The following is a 14,901-nucleotide window of genomic DNA, read 5'->3' as shown; positions in this document are numbered from 1 at the left end:
GGGCAGGCAGTTTGTTTACAGTTTGGAATATAACAGCCGGACCACCTCACTGATCATCAAGTCATCTCTCATCCGCAATAAAACATTGCCAGGAACCAGCAACTTCCCATTAGAGATGAGCTCCGCCCTCCGCCTAAGTTATCTTTGTCTGAATGTTTAAAGTGCGCTTTTCTTTTTTAAACCACTTGCCCACCGCGCTAAAGACAATATACAGGTACAGCGCGGCTCTACAGTTCCAGGAGGGCAAACCGAATGTTTCCCTGAGAATGTGCTCAACACACGTCCCCCGGGGGGTACATATCAGGACGTGTCTGTGATCACTGTGTCCCTTGGAGAGGGCAGATCGGGGTAAAGGGCCAATCACAGCTGGGCACATGTAAACGGTGTTGCCAGTTGTTGGCCCTCCTTTCCTCACACAGAGACAACGCAGGAGAGAAGGAGAGCCAATCAGACAGGGCACAGTGGGCACAGAATGTACACTGATAATCAGTGCCCATCAGTTCAGGTTATCAGTGCCGCCTCATCAGTGCCTCTTAGTGCAAGTCATCAGTGCCGCCTCATCAGTGCCCATCAATTCAGGTTATCAGTGCCGCCTCATCAGTGCCCATCAATTCAGTTTATCAGTGCCACCTCATCAGTGCCTCTTAGTGCAGTTTATCAGTGCCACCTCATCAGTGCCCATTAGTGCAGGTTATCAATGCCGCCTCATCAGTGCCCATCAATTCAGTTTATCAGTGCCACCTCATCAGTGCCCATTAGTGCAAGTCATCAGTGCCGCCTCATCAGTGCCCATCAATTCAGGTTATCAATGCCGCCTCATCAGTGCCCATTAGTGCAGGTTATCAATGCCGCCTCATCAGTGCCCATCAATTCAGTTTATCAGTGCCACCTCATCAGTGCCCATTAGTGCAGGTTATCAATGCCGCCTCATCAGTGCCCATCAATTCAGGTTATCAGTGCCGCCTCATCAGTGCCCATCAATTCAGGTTATCAATGCCGCCTCATCAGTGCCCATTAGTGCAGGTTATCAATGCCGCCTCATCAGTGCCCATCAATTCAGTTTATCAGTGCCACCTCATCAGTGCCTCTTAGTGCAGTTTATCAGTGCCACCTCATCAGTGCCCATTAGTGCAGGTTATCAATGCCGCCTCATCAGTGCCCATCAATTCAGTTTATCAGTGCCACCTCATCAGTGCCCATTAGTGCAAGTCATCAGTGCCGCCTCATCAGTGCCCATCAATTCAGGTTATCAATGCCGCCTCATCAGTGCCCATTAGTGCAGGTTATCAATGCCGCCTCATCAGTGCCCATCAATTCAGTTTATCAGTGCCACCTCATCAGTGCCCATTAGTGCAGGTTATCAATGCCGCCTCATCAGTGCCCATCAATTCAGGTTATCAGTGCCGCCTCATCAGTGCCCATCAATTCAGGTTATCAATGCCGCCTCATCAGTGCCCATTAGTGCAGGTTATCAATGCCGCCTCATCAGTGCCCATCAATTCAGTTTATCAATGCCACCTCATCAGTGCCTCTTAGTGCAGTTTATCAGTGCCACTTCATCAGTGCCCATTAGTGCAGGTTATCAATGCCGCCTCATCAGTGCCCATCAATTCAGTTTATCAGTGCCACCTCATCAGTGCCCATTAGTGCAAGTCATCAGTGCCGCCTCATCAGTGCCCATCAATTCAGGTTATCAATGCCGCCTCATCAGTGCCCATTAGTGCAGGTTATCAATGCCGCCTCATCAGTGCCCATCAATTCAGTTTATCAGTGCCCATTAGTGCAGGTTATCAATGCCGCCTCATCAGTGCCCATCAATTCAGTTTATCAATGCCACCTCATCAGTGCCCATTAGTGCAAGTCATCAATGCCGCCTCATCAGTGCCCATCAATTCAGGTTATCAATGACACCTCATCAGTGCCCATCAATGCCTATCAGTACTGCCTCATCAGGTTATCAGTGAAGAGGAAAAAACTACTTATTTGCGAAATTTTTCAACAGAAACTAAGAAAAACTTTTTCTTTTTTCAACATTTTTGGTATGTTTTTATTTATTTAGCAAAGAATAAAACCCCGGTGATGATTAAATACCACCAAACGGGTCACTGATGATTTTCATTGCCCTTATATGGTAACCTTCCCACAGGCAGTCCGTGTCATTGGCAAAATATGGGCATGTGTCGCCAGCATCCCGCCGCTTTGTTTACGTGTCTCTCTGGTCTCCTTCTCCCATACACTCGTTCTGGAGCGGAGGATAGAAAAAAAGTCCCTGCACCTTTCCAAAAAACGCATTTTAGGAAACGGCATAGATGTGAGCAGGAAATAATGCTACATGGAGTGCGGCACATTTAACTACTTTCCAACCGCAAGTGCGGGCCGGCTACACAGAATCGTGTGTGTGTGTGTATATATATATATATATATGTATGTATGTATGTGTATATATGTGTGTAATGCTGCATTTCTGGGTAGGGGTCATGCACCCACCCATCTGTGCTGTCAGTGGCCCCCAGCACATGTTGATCACCGGTTCCAGGCCAATTATTTATGCATATTATTAGCACTGATCATTGTGTTAGTGTCACTGGAGATGTCAGTGGCAGTTAGCCAGCTCACAAAAAGCATCAGTAAGGCTCGATTCACACCTATGCATGTTGCTTTTGGGCGTTTTTGGAGGTTTTTTTTTCATGCTTGCCACGTTTTTGAGCAGCGTTTTTGCCGCGATTTGCGTTTTGCGTTTTTTTTTTTTTTTTTTTTTTTTTTTTTTTGAGTCTAAAAAAAAATAATAAAAAAAAAAAAAAAAAACGGCAAAAACGCATCAAAAACGCTGCAAAAACGGTGCACTTGCGTTTTTGATGCTTGTCCATTGAAATCCATTACATGCAAAACGCTGCTTTTTGCATGAAAAAAAGTCCCCGACCCTTTCCAAAAATGCAGAGAAACAAAAAAGCATTGATGTGAACATGTTCCATAGGAACCCATGTTAAAAAATTCCCGTGCATTTCTGCAAAATGCAAAATGCATCAAAAAACGCGCTAGTGTGAATGGAGCCTTAGTGTCAGCTTGCCCGCTGTCCCGGTATAAGTCGCTGATCGCAGCCATGACTAGTATAAAAAAAAAAACTAAACAAAAACTCCAGTATATATCCCATAGTTTGTAAGCGTTATAACTTTTGCGCAAACCAATCAATATACGCTTATTGGGATTTTTTCTTTTACCAAAAATATGTAGCAGAATACATATCGGCCTAAATTGATTAAGAAATTACGTTTTTTTTTTTTCAATTTTTTATTGGATATGTTTTATAGCAGATCGTAAGAAATATAGTTTTTTTTTTTTTCAAAATTGTCGTCTTATTTTTGTTTATAATGCAAAAAATAAAAACTGTAAGAGGTGATCAAATACCACCAAAAGAAAGCTCTATTTGTGGGGGAAAAAAGGACGTCAATTTTGTTTGTGTACAACGTCGCACGACCGCACAATTGTCAGTTAAAATAACGCAGTGCCGAAACGCAAAAAAAAAGAATGGCCTGATCATAAAGGGGGGTAAAACCTTCTGCAGCTGAAGAGGTTAGGCACATCTGCAAATGCACTAAAAACACGTAGATGTGAACCTAGCCTAACAGAGAGGATGATTCCCTCCCAGAGTGAACACAACAATAAAAACCTGACAGAGGTTCCAGCCCTTCCCCCATCCTCCATCTTTGTTTACATCCAGCGGCCAAAGTCTTCACTGTCCCGGCCGCGCCTACAGGTTACAACTCCATAGACTTCTATAGGACTGCCGCCAATCCTCTCCGGCCTCGGGACTCAGCCCTATATGGAGTTGTAATGTGCAGGCGCGGCCGGGACAGTGAAGACTTTGGCCGCTGGATGTAAACAAACGCCGGAGGCCGTGGCAGTCAGATTGAGGTAAGTATGCATCTTTTGGGGTGGGGGGTTGGGTCGGGGGGGCAAAAAGAGTTTTTTTCTCTTCTTATTGTGTTCCCATCTGATGCTTCCATTTTCCATAGACATCATCTATCTATCAGTCCCGGGAATGTTCATCTTTGTTCTCTGTTGCAGGTCTGGACTTCTACGGCTACATAAAGTTCATTAATTTTGTCCGATCGACGGTAAGTATGTATTATTACCGACACAGTAAGAGACCACCAATCGTTTGTTATATATCGGGACTTTTTATATGTGAAGTATAACCCTTTCACTGCCAGACTTTTTTTTTTTTTTTTTTTTGGTGGAGGGGGAGGTGATGTTTCACCCGCCGTGTCCACCAAACACGGCCTATAACAGGCCACTGTACCGGCCCGGTGCCATGTGACTGCTGTGGCCAATCACAACAGATCACATGACAGTTGTACACAATGAAAGGCTTTGGTCCATGCCATTCATTGTTTACTGTTGTGATGAGCTCTGTGATTGGTCACAGGCATCACATGGTATAGTAAGAGCCAATCGCAGCCCATTTGTACCACGTGATTAACTGTGGCCAATCACAATCGTAAACACCGAATGAGTAGTTTTCATTTAAAAAAAATGGTTGTTTATACTGTTTATAAGTCACAGTTATAAGCTACCATACAGCGAGGGGAAAAAAGTATTTGATCCCCTTCTGTTTTGTATGTTTGCCCCACTGACAAAGAAACAATCCGTCTATAATTTTAATGGTCGGTTTATTTTAACAGTGAGAGACAGAATAACAACAAAAATATCCAGAAAAACGCTTTTCAAAAAAGTGATACATTGATTTGCATTTTAATGAGTGAAATAAGTATTTGATCCCCTATCAATCAGCAAGATTTCTGGCTCCAAGGTGTCTTCTATACAGGTAATAAGCTAAGATCAGGAGTACGCTCTTAAAGGGAGTGCTCCTAATCTCAGCTTGTTACCTGTATAGAAGACACCTGTCCACAGAAGCAATCAGATTCCAATCTCTCCACCATGGCCAAGACCAAAGAGCTGTCCAAGGATGTCAGGGACAAGATGGTAGACCTACACAAGGCTGGAATGGGCTACAAGACCATCGCCAAGCAGTTTGGTGAGAAGGTGACAACAGTTGGTTGGGATTTATTCACAAATGGAAGAAACACAAAATAACTGTCAATCTCCCTCGGTCTGGGGCTCCATGGAAGATCTCACCTCGTGGAGTTTCAGTGATCATGAGAACGGTGAGGAATCAGCCCAGAACTACACGGGAGAATCTTGTCAATGATCTCAAGTCAGCTGGGACCATAGTCACCAAGAAAACAATTGGTAACACACTACGCCATGAAGGACTGAAATCCTGCAGTGCCCGAAAAGGTCCCTCTGCTCAGGAAAACACATGTACAGGACAGTCTGAAGTTTGCTAATCAACATCTGAATGATTCAGAGGAGAACTGGATGAGAATGTTGTGGTCAGATGAGACCAAAATCGAGCTCTTTGGCATCAACTCAACTCGCCGTGTTTGGAGGAGGAGGAATGCTGCCTATGACCCCAAGAACATCATCCCCCACCGTCATACATGGAGGTGGAAACATTATGCTTTGTGGGTGTTTTTCTGCTAAGGGGACAGGACAACTTCACCGCATCAAAGAGACGATGGACGGGGCCATGCACCATCACATCTTGGGTGAGAACCTCCTTCCCTCAGCCAGTCCATTGAAAATGGGTTGTGGATGGGTATTCCAACATGACGATGACCCAAAAACACACGGCCAAGGCAACAATAGAGTGGCTCAAGAAGAAGCACATTAAGATCCTGGAGTGGCCTAGCCAGTCTCCAGACCTTAATCCCATAGAAAATATGTGGCTGGAGCTGAAGGTTCGAGTTACCAAACGTCGGCCTGGAAACCTTAATGACTTGGAGAGGATCTGCAAAGAGGACAAAATCCCTCCTGAGATGTGTGCAAACCTGGTGGGGCCAACTACAGGAAACGTATGACCTCTGTGATTGCCAACAAGGGTTTCTCCACCAAGCACTAAGTCATGGTTTATGAAGGGGATCAAATACTTTTTTCACTCATTAAAATGCAAATCAATTTATAACTATTTTGAAATGCGTTTTTGTTGAAAAAAAAAAAAAGTAATAAAAAAAATATATATATATATAATTATAATTATTTTTTTTTTACATACTGTCACCAGTTAGTATGCCTGATCACCAGTTATATGATGACGCTGTACTGCACTGGTGACCGTATGTAAAAATTTTTCCAAAAAATAACTTAAAAAAACTTGCCGTGCCTCTTACTAAATACCTTGGACTGTCTACTTTCCAAAAAGGGGTCATTTGGAGGGTATTTGTCCTGTCCGGGCGTTTCAGGGCCTCAAGTAATGAGTCGGTACATCAGGATTGATCAATTTTCAGATATATACCATACTGTCGTTTTTTGGACCTCTGTGCTGACACTTCTATACATATAGCTGGTGGGAAGGGGTTATTTATTGTTAATGATGAATGTTGACCTGTGTGAGTTACATTTGAAGTATCCGGGAAATCGGTTCATTTTTGTAACATTTTCCATCCGGATCTTTCCTCGTCTCCTCAGAACTGTACAGCCGACAGTCTGCAGAACATCGGCAGCCCGAAGCCTTGGGATCAGGATGGCTTCTTCAAGCCGGTGATTGAGGACGACTTGCTGCTGCAGTACGGTGAGGGAGCAGACGTGTCATTTTCTTTGGTTTTGAGGGATTCAAAAATTGTGACTAAATAGACATCACCGCAAACACCAAAATCTAATATGAAAACTGATCTTGGTTTGATCTGATGCTTTGTAGGGAGAGGAGAGGTCTGGGGTCTAATGAACCCCAGATCTCTCCATTAAGAGGCCCAAGGAATGTTGTTCATCCCTTGTGATAGCAATAAAGTTAATTTAATTAAAAATAAAGTTACTGTGCAAGAGCAGGGCCGGTGTCGTTAGTCTTGCTGAGGGCCACGCAGGTGACAGGATCAGAGAGCGGACTCACTGGACTCAGCAGCTACATTCATGCCTCCTCCACTGACATTGTGCCCGCCTCCTCCGCCTCTCCAGCCATGCCCGCCTCCTCCGCTGACATTGTGCCCGCCTCTCCAGCCATGCCCGCCTCCTCCGCTGACATTGTGCCCGCCTCTCCAGCCATGCCCGCCTCCTCCGCTGACATCGTGCCCGCCTCCTCCGCCTCTCCAGCCATGCCCGCCTCCTCCGCCTCTCCAGCCATGCCCGCCTCCTCCGCTGACATTGTGCCCGCCTCTCCAGCCATGCCCGCCTCCTCCGCTGACATCGTGCCCGCCTCCTTCGCCTCTCCAGCCATACCCGCCTCCTCCGCCTCTCCAGCCATGCCCGCCTCCTCCGCTGACATTGTGCCCGCCTCTCCAGCCATGCCCGCCTCCTCCGCTGACATCGTGCCCGCCTCCTCCGCCTCTCCAGCCATGCCCGCCTCCTCCGCCTCTCCAGCCATGCCCGCCTCCTCCACCTCTCCAGCCATGCCCACCTCTTCCGCTGACCTTGTACCCACCTCCTCCACTGGCATCGTGCCCGCTTCTCCAGCCATGCCCCCCTCCTCCGCTGACATTGTGCCCGCCTCCTCCGCTGACATCGTGTCTGCCTCTCCAGCCATGCCCGCCTCCTCCGCTGACAGCGTGCCCGCCTCCTCTGCTTCTCCAGCCATGCCCCCCTCCTCTGCTGACCTTGTGCCTGCCTCCTCCGTCTCTCCAGCCATGCCCGCCTCCTCTGCTGACCTTGCGCCTGCCTCCTCCGCTTCTCCAGCCATGCCCGCCTTCTCCGCTGACATTGTGCCCGCCTCTCCAACCATGCCCGCCTCCTCCGCTGACATTGTGCCCGCCTCCTCCGCTGACATTGTGCCCGCCTCCTCCGCTGACATTGTGCCCGCCTCCTCCGCCTCTCCAGCCATGCCCGCCTCCTCCGCTGACATCATGCCTGCCTCTCCAGCCATGCTTGCCTCCTCCACCTCTCCAGCTGTGCCCGCCTCTCCAGCCATGCTAGCCTCCTCCGCTGACCCCGTGCCCGCCTACTTTGCCTCTCCAGCTGTGCCCTCCTCCGCTGACCTCCTCCTTGCCTCTCCACATGTGCCCTCCTCCTTCGCTGACCTCGTGCCTGCCTTTTCAGCTGCGCCCGTCTCTTCCGCTGACCTCGCTTGGGAAAGCATCAGATCAAACCAACCTCAGTTTGATCCAATAGTTTTAAGGGCAGAGGAGAGATCTGGGCTCTAATAGAACCCAGATCTCTCAGTAAAGAGTACCTGTCACTGACCATGCTTTCACAAATGATCTTGTTCCTCCCATGTAATAGCAATAATGTTGGTAAAATAAAAAATTAGAAAGATAATATAAAAAAAAAAATTAAATAAATAATAAAATACATTTTGTGGTTTATCCCTTGTAATAGCAATAACGTTTATAAAAAAAAAAATGAAAGCTACAATGTAAGAAAAATTAGTTTTTTAGATTAAATAAATAATAATAAAAAGCAAATTACAGCGCCCTCCCCCTGTGCTTATGCGCCAATGCGAACTCATAAGTCCTGCTCTCGCATATGTAAACGGTGATCGCACCACATGTGAGGGATCATCGCGAACGTCAGAGAGCAATAATTCTACCACCAGATCTCATCTCTAACTCTAAACTGATAACCTGTAAAAATTATTAAAGTGTCGCCTATGGAGAATTTTAAGTACCGTAGTTTGGCGCCATTCCATGGACGTATGCAATCTTAAAGCGTGACATGTTTGGTATCTTTTTACTCAGCGTAACATCATCTTTTACATTTTACCAAAAAAGAATTCATATTATTGTGGTTGTGTGCAATAAAATTCATTAAAGTGTATTCTTTGAAAAAACCGCTGTGCAAATACCGCGTGACATAAAAAATTGCAAAACCCACCATTTTATTCTATAGGACCACTGCAAAAAAAAAAAAAAAAGAAATTCTTTGTGTATGTATGTATATATATAATAAAATATGTATGTATGTTTAGGGGTTCTAGTAATTTGCTAGCAAAATTTTTTTAGATTTTTACATGTAGGTGAGAAGTGTCCAGTAGGAGCTTAGTACTGATTTAAGTTCTGTATAATCAGCTCCATCTAGTGGCCAAAATTCGGTATAGTTTTCTGAAATATCAATATCAAAAGAGCACCGAATTTTCCACTTCCTAATAAGCGATTGAACAGTACTGACCGGCATATTCAAGGCTTTGGATTTCTTTTTATATCCTTTTTCCATCTTTATAAAGTTTCATTACCTTGTTACGCAGGTCTTTTGACTGTTCTTTTCTACCTCCTCATGTCTCAGTGTCTAGCCTGCTTAGGGCATCCAAGTGAGAGCTAACAAATTCATTGACTATTTATACACAGACACTAATTGTGATTTAAAAATACCACAAATGTGGGAAATTAACCTTTGTATTGCCATTTTAACCCGTGTGGTGCCACCTTCTGTGTCTGTACCAAGGCCAAACATTCCAGGGTATGTAAACTTTTCATCAGGGCCATTTGGGTGATTTCTGTTATTATGATTTTAAAAAGATACAAAAAACGTGTGATAATAAATAGCTTCATGTGACCACTATCCTTAAATAAGTTTTTTGCAGTTTTTTTTTGCCATGATCAGTAAAATTTTCAATATTAATGCCAAAATGTCACAATTTCTGCCAGGGTATGCAAACTTTGGAGCTCAACTGTGTGTATATATATATATATATATATATATATATATATATATATATATATATAGCACCCTGCCGGTTGATCTGCAAGGAGCGGAGGGAGAACGTACTCGTCGGATTCTGCCTCGCTGTTGCAGGGCAGGTTTTCCATGCGTGTTGAACGGCAGGTTTTGTTTGCTTCTAAGGACGGGTTGCCACACACGGAAAACCCCGCCCCTCAACAGCGAGGCAGAATCCGAGGAGTGCGTTCTCCCTCCGCTCTTTGCAGATCGACGGATAACGCCTCGGACGATCTGCGCATGCGCCGTGTTGACGTCGCGCCAGCTGATCAACATATCAGCTGGAGTGACGCTGCGTACTGTGCATGCGCAGACCCATTGGAGGTATTTTTTTCAACGGGAGGCCGTATTCTACAGGACACTGGCACGGTGCTAGATATATACAGATGAGCTCATTAGCCTGTTGATGGGGGGGAGGGGGAGGGAGGAATGGGGGAAGGCAAAAGTATAAGCAGAATACATTTTTTTACTTGAAAGAAGCAGTGAAGTAGAGTTGTGTTTTTGTAGTATTGATGTTTTTGTTTCTCTCCTGGTTGATGTGGTAGATGTGGAGAACATGGACTGTGATAGCGGCGGGGCTCTGGACACAAACACCGAACCATCCGCCCACCTCCGACTCCGGGAGGCAGAGAGCCGGGCGCAGGCAGCCGAGGAGAGATTGGCCAACGCTCTGGAAGAGCTCCAGAAAATGAGGTTTGTGTTCAGAGGAAGATTTCAAAAGATCTAAAGGAGATTTCCCAGAAATGTGGCCAGCTTGGGTGTTAAAGAGGACCTGTCACCTTTAATGGATAATCTATTACATATCAGAAACATAAGAATTTAAGATTTAGATTTTAGAATCCTGCATCCCTCTCTTATTTCCTGCTTTCTTTTCCTTTGCTCTCCCCTTCCTTCTTTTCTTTCTGGTTCTTTTCCTTTTCCTTATCCTGTCCATTTCTTTCCCATTCTTCCATTCCTTGCCTGTCTTTCCTTTTTTCCCCTTTCTTTTGCTTCCTTCTCCCCTCCCCCCTTTTTCCTTTCTTTCCTTTTTTTTCTTCATTCTTTCCCTTTCCTCCTTTCACCCTCCTTCCCTTTTACTCCTTTCCTTCCCAATCATTGCAATTCCTTCCCTTCCTCTCCCCCCCCCTCATCTCCCTCCTTCCCTTTTCCGCTTTCCTTCCCATCCATTTAATTCCCTTTCCAATCATTGCAATTCCTTCCCTTTCTTCTTCCTCCCCCCCCCCCCCTTCTCCCGGCCTCCCTTTTCTCCTTTCCTTCCCATTCATCTAATTTCCTTTCCATTCATTGCACTCCCCCCCCCCCTTCTCCCTCCTTCCCTTTTTCTCCTTTCCTTTCTATAAGTTGGTGCTCTATTTTTGGGGACAGCAAACAAACCACCCTGCCCTGCCCCCCCAACCCCCTGCCGTCAATCAGCAAACAAACTGCCCCCATCTGTCACTTGCCCATCAGCCCCCACACTTACCCCATCCAGGACATGGGCAGCTTCCCCCTGCGTCTCCTCCTCAGCGTCTCCCACCCTGCTCCCAGCCAATACGATTACTTTTCTTTTTTGGCCAATGGGGTCTTATGGGGGCTTCCTGATTGGTCGCGAAGAGAATCGGGAAGACAGTAGTGAATATTAATTGGCTGTTGTCACACAACTGGGCGGGCTCGGGGTGCAGAGCTCTGTGCCCCAAGCCCACCCTTTATTGAAGCAAATTAGAGCCTCAGGCTCTCATCACGTGCTTCAAAAAAAAAACAAAAAACAAAAAAACCTCCCATTGTAATCCATGCGTCCGGCGCCCTGCATGTAAGGGGGCCGGTCGCACGGATTAGGGGGGCGGCGTGCCGAATAAATTTCCTTTCCTTTCCTCTTTCCGCATCTTCTTTTTCCCCCTGCTTCCATTTCATCCTTTCTCTTTTTCTTCTCCTTTCCTTCCCCTTTATTCCCTTCTTTCTTTTTAATTTCCTTCTATTTTTCTCCTTTCCTCACCCCCCTTCTTCTTCTCCTCTCTTCCTTCTCCCTCCCTCCTTCCCTTTTCCCTTATTCTCACTTCCTTCCTTTTTTATCCTTCCTTCCTTCCTTCCTTCCTTCCTTCCTTCCTTCCTTCCTTCCTTCCTTCTTCTCTCTCTCCCTTCCTTCCTTCCTTCCTTCCTTCCTTCCTTCCTTCCTTCCTTCCTTCCTTCCTTCCTTCCTTCCTTCCTTCCTTCCTCTCTCTCTCCCCCTTCCTTCCATCCTTCTATCCTCCCTCCCTCCCTTCCTTCCTTCCTTCCTTCCTTCCTTCCTTCCTTCCTTCCTTCCTTCCTTCCTTCCTTCCTCTCCTCCTTCCTTCCTTCCTTCCTTCCTTCCTTCCTTCTTCTCTCTCCCCCTTCCTTCCTTCCTTCCTTCCTTCCTTCCTTCCTTCCTTCCTTCCTTCCTTCCTTCCTTCCTTCTTCTCTCTCTTCCTTCCTTCCTTCCTTCCTCCCTTCCTTCCTTCCTTCCTTCCTTCCTTCCTTCCTTCCTTCCTTCCTTCCTTCCTTCCTTCCTTCCTTCTTCTCTCTCTTCCTTCCTTCCTTCCTTCCTTCCTTCCTTCCTTCCTTCCTTCCTTCCTTCCTTCCTTCCTTCTTCTCTCTCCCCCTTCCTTCCTTCCTTCCTTCCTTCCTTCCTTCCTTCCTTCCTTCCTTCCTTCCTTCCTCCCTCCCTCCCTCCCTCCCTCCCTCTCTAAGAATTGACTCCAAAGCCAGAAGAGTTTTTACACTGACTGAGATCAGTTGATGATAAAAACGGGTGAGCTGCGGATTATCTGGCTGGAAAATGAAGGCCCCATTCACACACTTGTGCGACTTGTCCTGCGACTTGGGGACTGCAGAGTTGCATGAAAAGTCACACCCCATGATTTCCAATGAGTGCCGTTCATATCTGTGCGACTTTAAAGTAGTCCCTGCAGTACTTTGGTCCCCCTTTGAATGCGACTTGAGGTCCGTAGACCTCCAAGATTACACAGGCATTGCTTCAAGTCGCAGCAAAATCGCACAACTTTCAGATCACACAAGTGTGAAAGGGACCTGAAGTGCAGTGTTGCTCTTCTCTGGCAGCTCCCTTCCTCAGTACTGATCCCTCGCCGTGTACTGACCATGTTACCAGCTCTCCCGGTCCTCATCTCAGCATACTTCATATTGGGATCCATTACATCAGGGACCTCCAGCTGTTGCAGAACTACAAATCCCATGAGGCCATAGGAAGACTCTGACAGCCACAAGTATGACACCCAGAGGCAGAGGCATGATGGGACTTGTAGTTTTGCAACAGCTGGAGGTCCGCTAATTGCATATCCCTGCATTACATGATTATTACCATTTGCTTCCTCCACAACAACATGGAATGGAGAGACGAAACTAAATGTTCCTTATCAGGGATATACACACACCGGCCACTTTATTAGGTACACCTGTTCAGTTGCTCGGTAACACAAATTTCTAATCAGCCAATCACATGGCAGCAGCTCAATGCATTTAGCCTTCTAGACGTGGTGAAGACGACTTGCTGAAGTTCAAGCTGAGCATCAGAATGGGGAAGAAAGGGGATTGAAGTGACTGTGAACGTGGCATGGGTTGTTGGTGCCAGACGGGCCGGTCTGAGTATTTCTGGGATTTTCACACACAACCATCTCTCGGGATTACAGAGAATGGTGGGAAAAAGAGAAAATATCCAGTGAGTGGCAGTTGTGTGGAGGAAAATGCCTTGTTGATGTCAGAGGAGAATGGGCAGACTGGTTCCAGATGATAGAAAGACAACAGTAACTCAAATAACCGCTCATTACACCCAAAGTATGCAGAATACATCTCTGAACGCACAAAACATCCAACTTTGAAGCAGATGAGCTACAGCAGCAGAAGACCACACCGGGTGCCACTCCTGTCAGATAAGAACAGGAAACTGAGGCTACAATGGGCACAGGATCACCAAAATTGGACAATAGGAGATTGGAAAAACGTTGTCTGGTCTGATGAGTCTGGATTTCAGCTGCAACATTCAGATGGTCAGAATTTGGCGCATGGATCCATCCTGCCTTGTATCACCGGTTCAGGCTGGTGGTGGGGGTGTGATGGTGTGGGGGGGGGGGATATTTTCTTGGCACACTTTGGGCCCCTTAGTACCAATTGATCATGGTTTATACACCACGGCCTACCTGAGTATTGTCACTGACCATGTCCATCCCTTTATGACTACAGTGTCCCCATCTTCTGATGGCTCCTTCCAGCAGGATAATGCACCATGTCACAAAGCTCCAATCATCTCACCACTGGACAATGAGGTCCCTGTACTCCAATGGTCTCCACACTCACCACATCTCATCCTATAGAGAACCTTTGGGATGTGGTGGAACGGGAGATGATTGGCATCATGGATGTGCAGCCGACAAATCTGCAGCAACTGTGTGATGTTATCATGTCACTATGGAGCAAAATCTCTGAGGAACGTTTCCAACACCTTGTTGTATCTATACCACCAAGAATGAAGGCAAAAGGGGGTCCAACCCGGGACAGGCAAGGTGTACCTAATAAAGTGGCCGGTGAGTGTATAAAACACTACCAATAAAACATAAACATTTTATTACATCCCTAAAAGACATAAAAACAAAAAGTAACAAGTATAAAATTGAAGCCAATATAACCTATAAAAAGTTTACGTAATCATCAACAATGGCTCCCAATGTTTAAGGGGAGGGGGAGGGGGGGGACACACAGACAAAACCCCCCAAATCACAAGACAAATGAGCTATGGGGGGAACAATAGTGGACTCAGGCATAGCCACATCTCAATCTTATTTCAGCAAGAAGGGTGTCACACTGTTGTCTCAATTAACATTGCCGGGTGTTACCGAGGGAGACCACTAGGGGGCCCCATGAATTGTAGTTGCAATGATTCTTTCTTTCTTTCTTTCTTTCTTTCTTTCTTTCTTTCTTTCTTTCTTTCTTTCTTTCTTTCTTTCTTTCCCTCTCTCTCTCTCTCTCTCTCTTTCTCTCTCTCTTTCTTTCTCTTTCTTTTTCTTTCTTTCTTTCTTTCTTTTTCTTTTTCTTTCTTTCTTTCTTTCTTTCTTTCTTTCTTTTTTTTTCTTTCTTTCTTTCTCTCTCTCTCTCTTTCTTTCTTTCTTTCTTTTTCTTTCTTTCTTTCTCTCTCTCTCTCTTTCTTTCTTTCTTTCTTTTTCTTTTTCTTTCTTTCTTTCTTTCTTTCTTTCTTTC

The 14,901-nt window shown here is 45.9% G+C and overlaps 1 protein-coding gene across 1 annotated transcript in view; it reads left to right on the top strand.

Annotated features, from left to right (window-relative positions):
• Positions 1–14,901, top strand: part of PRMT3 (protein arginine methyltransferase 3) — a 147,427-nt gene that overhangs the window by 4,370 nt on the left and 128,156 nt on the right. The window contains exons 4-6 of the mRNA XM_073604033.1: positions 4,066–4,115; positions 6,529–6,631; positions 10,245–10,392. Coding sequence (XP_073460134.1) covers positions 4,066–4,115; positions 6,529–6,631; positions 10,245–10,392 — 301 coding nt within the window. The remainder of the gene's footprint in view (positions 1–4,065; positions 4,116–6,528; positions 6,632–10,244; positions 10,393–14,901) is intronic.

Source organism: Aquarana catesbeiana, linkage group LG11 (genome assembly GCF_042186555.1).
Source record: "Aquarana catesbeiana isolate 2022-GZ linkage group LG11, ASM4218655v1, whole genome shotgun sequence".
Classification (NCBI taxonomy): domain Eukaryota; kingdom Metazoa; phylum Chordata; class Amphibia; order Anura; family Ranidae; genus Aquarana; species Aquarana catesbeiana.
The sequence above is the reverse complement of the archived record's forward strand: the minus strand, read 5'-3'. Positions and strand labels throughout refer to the sequence as shown.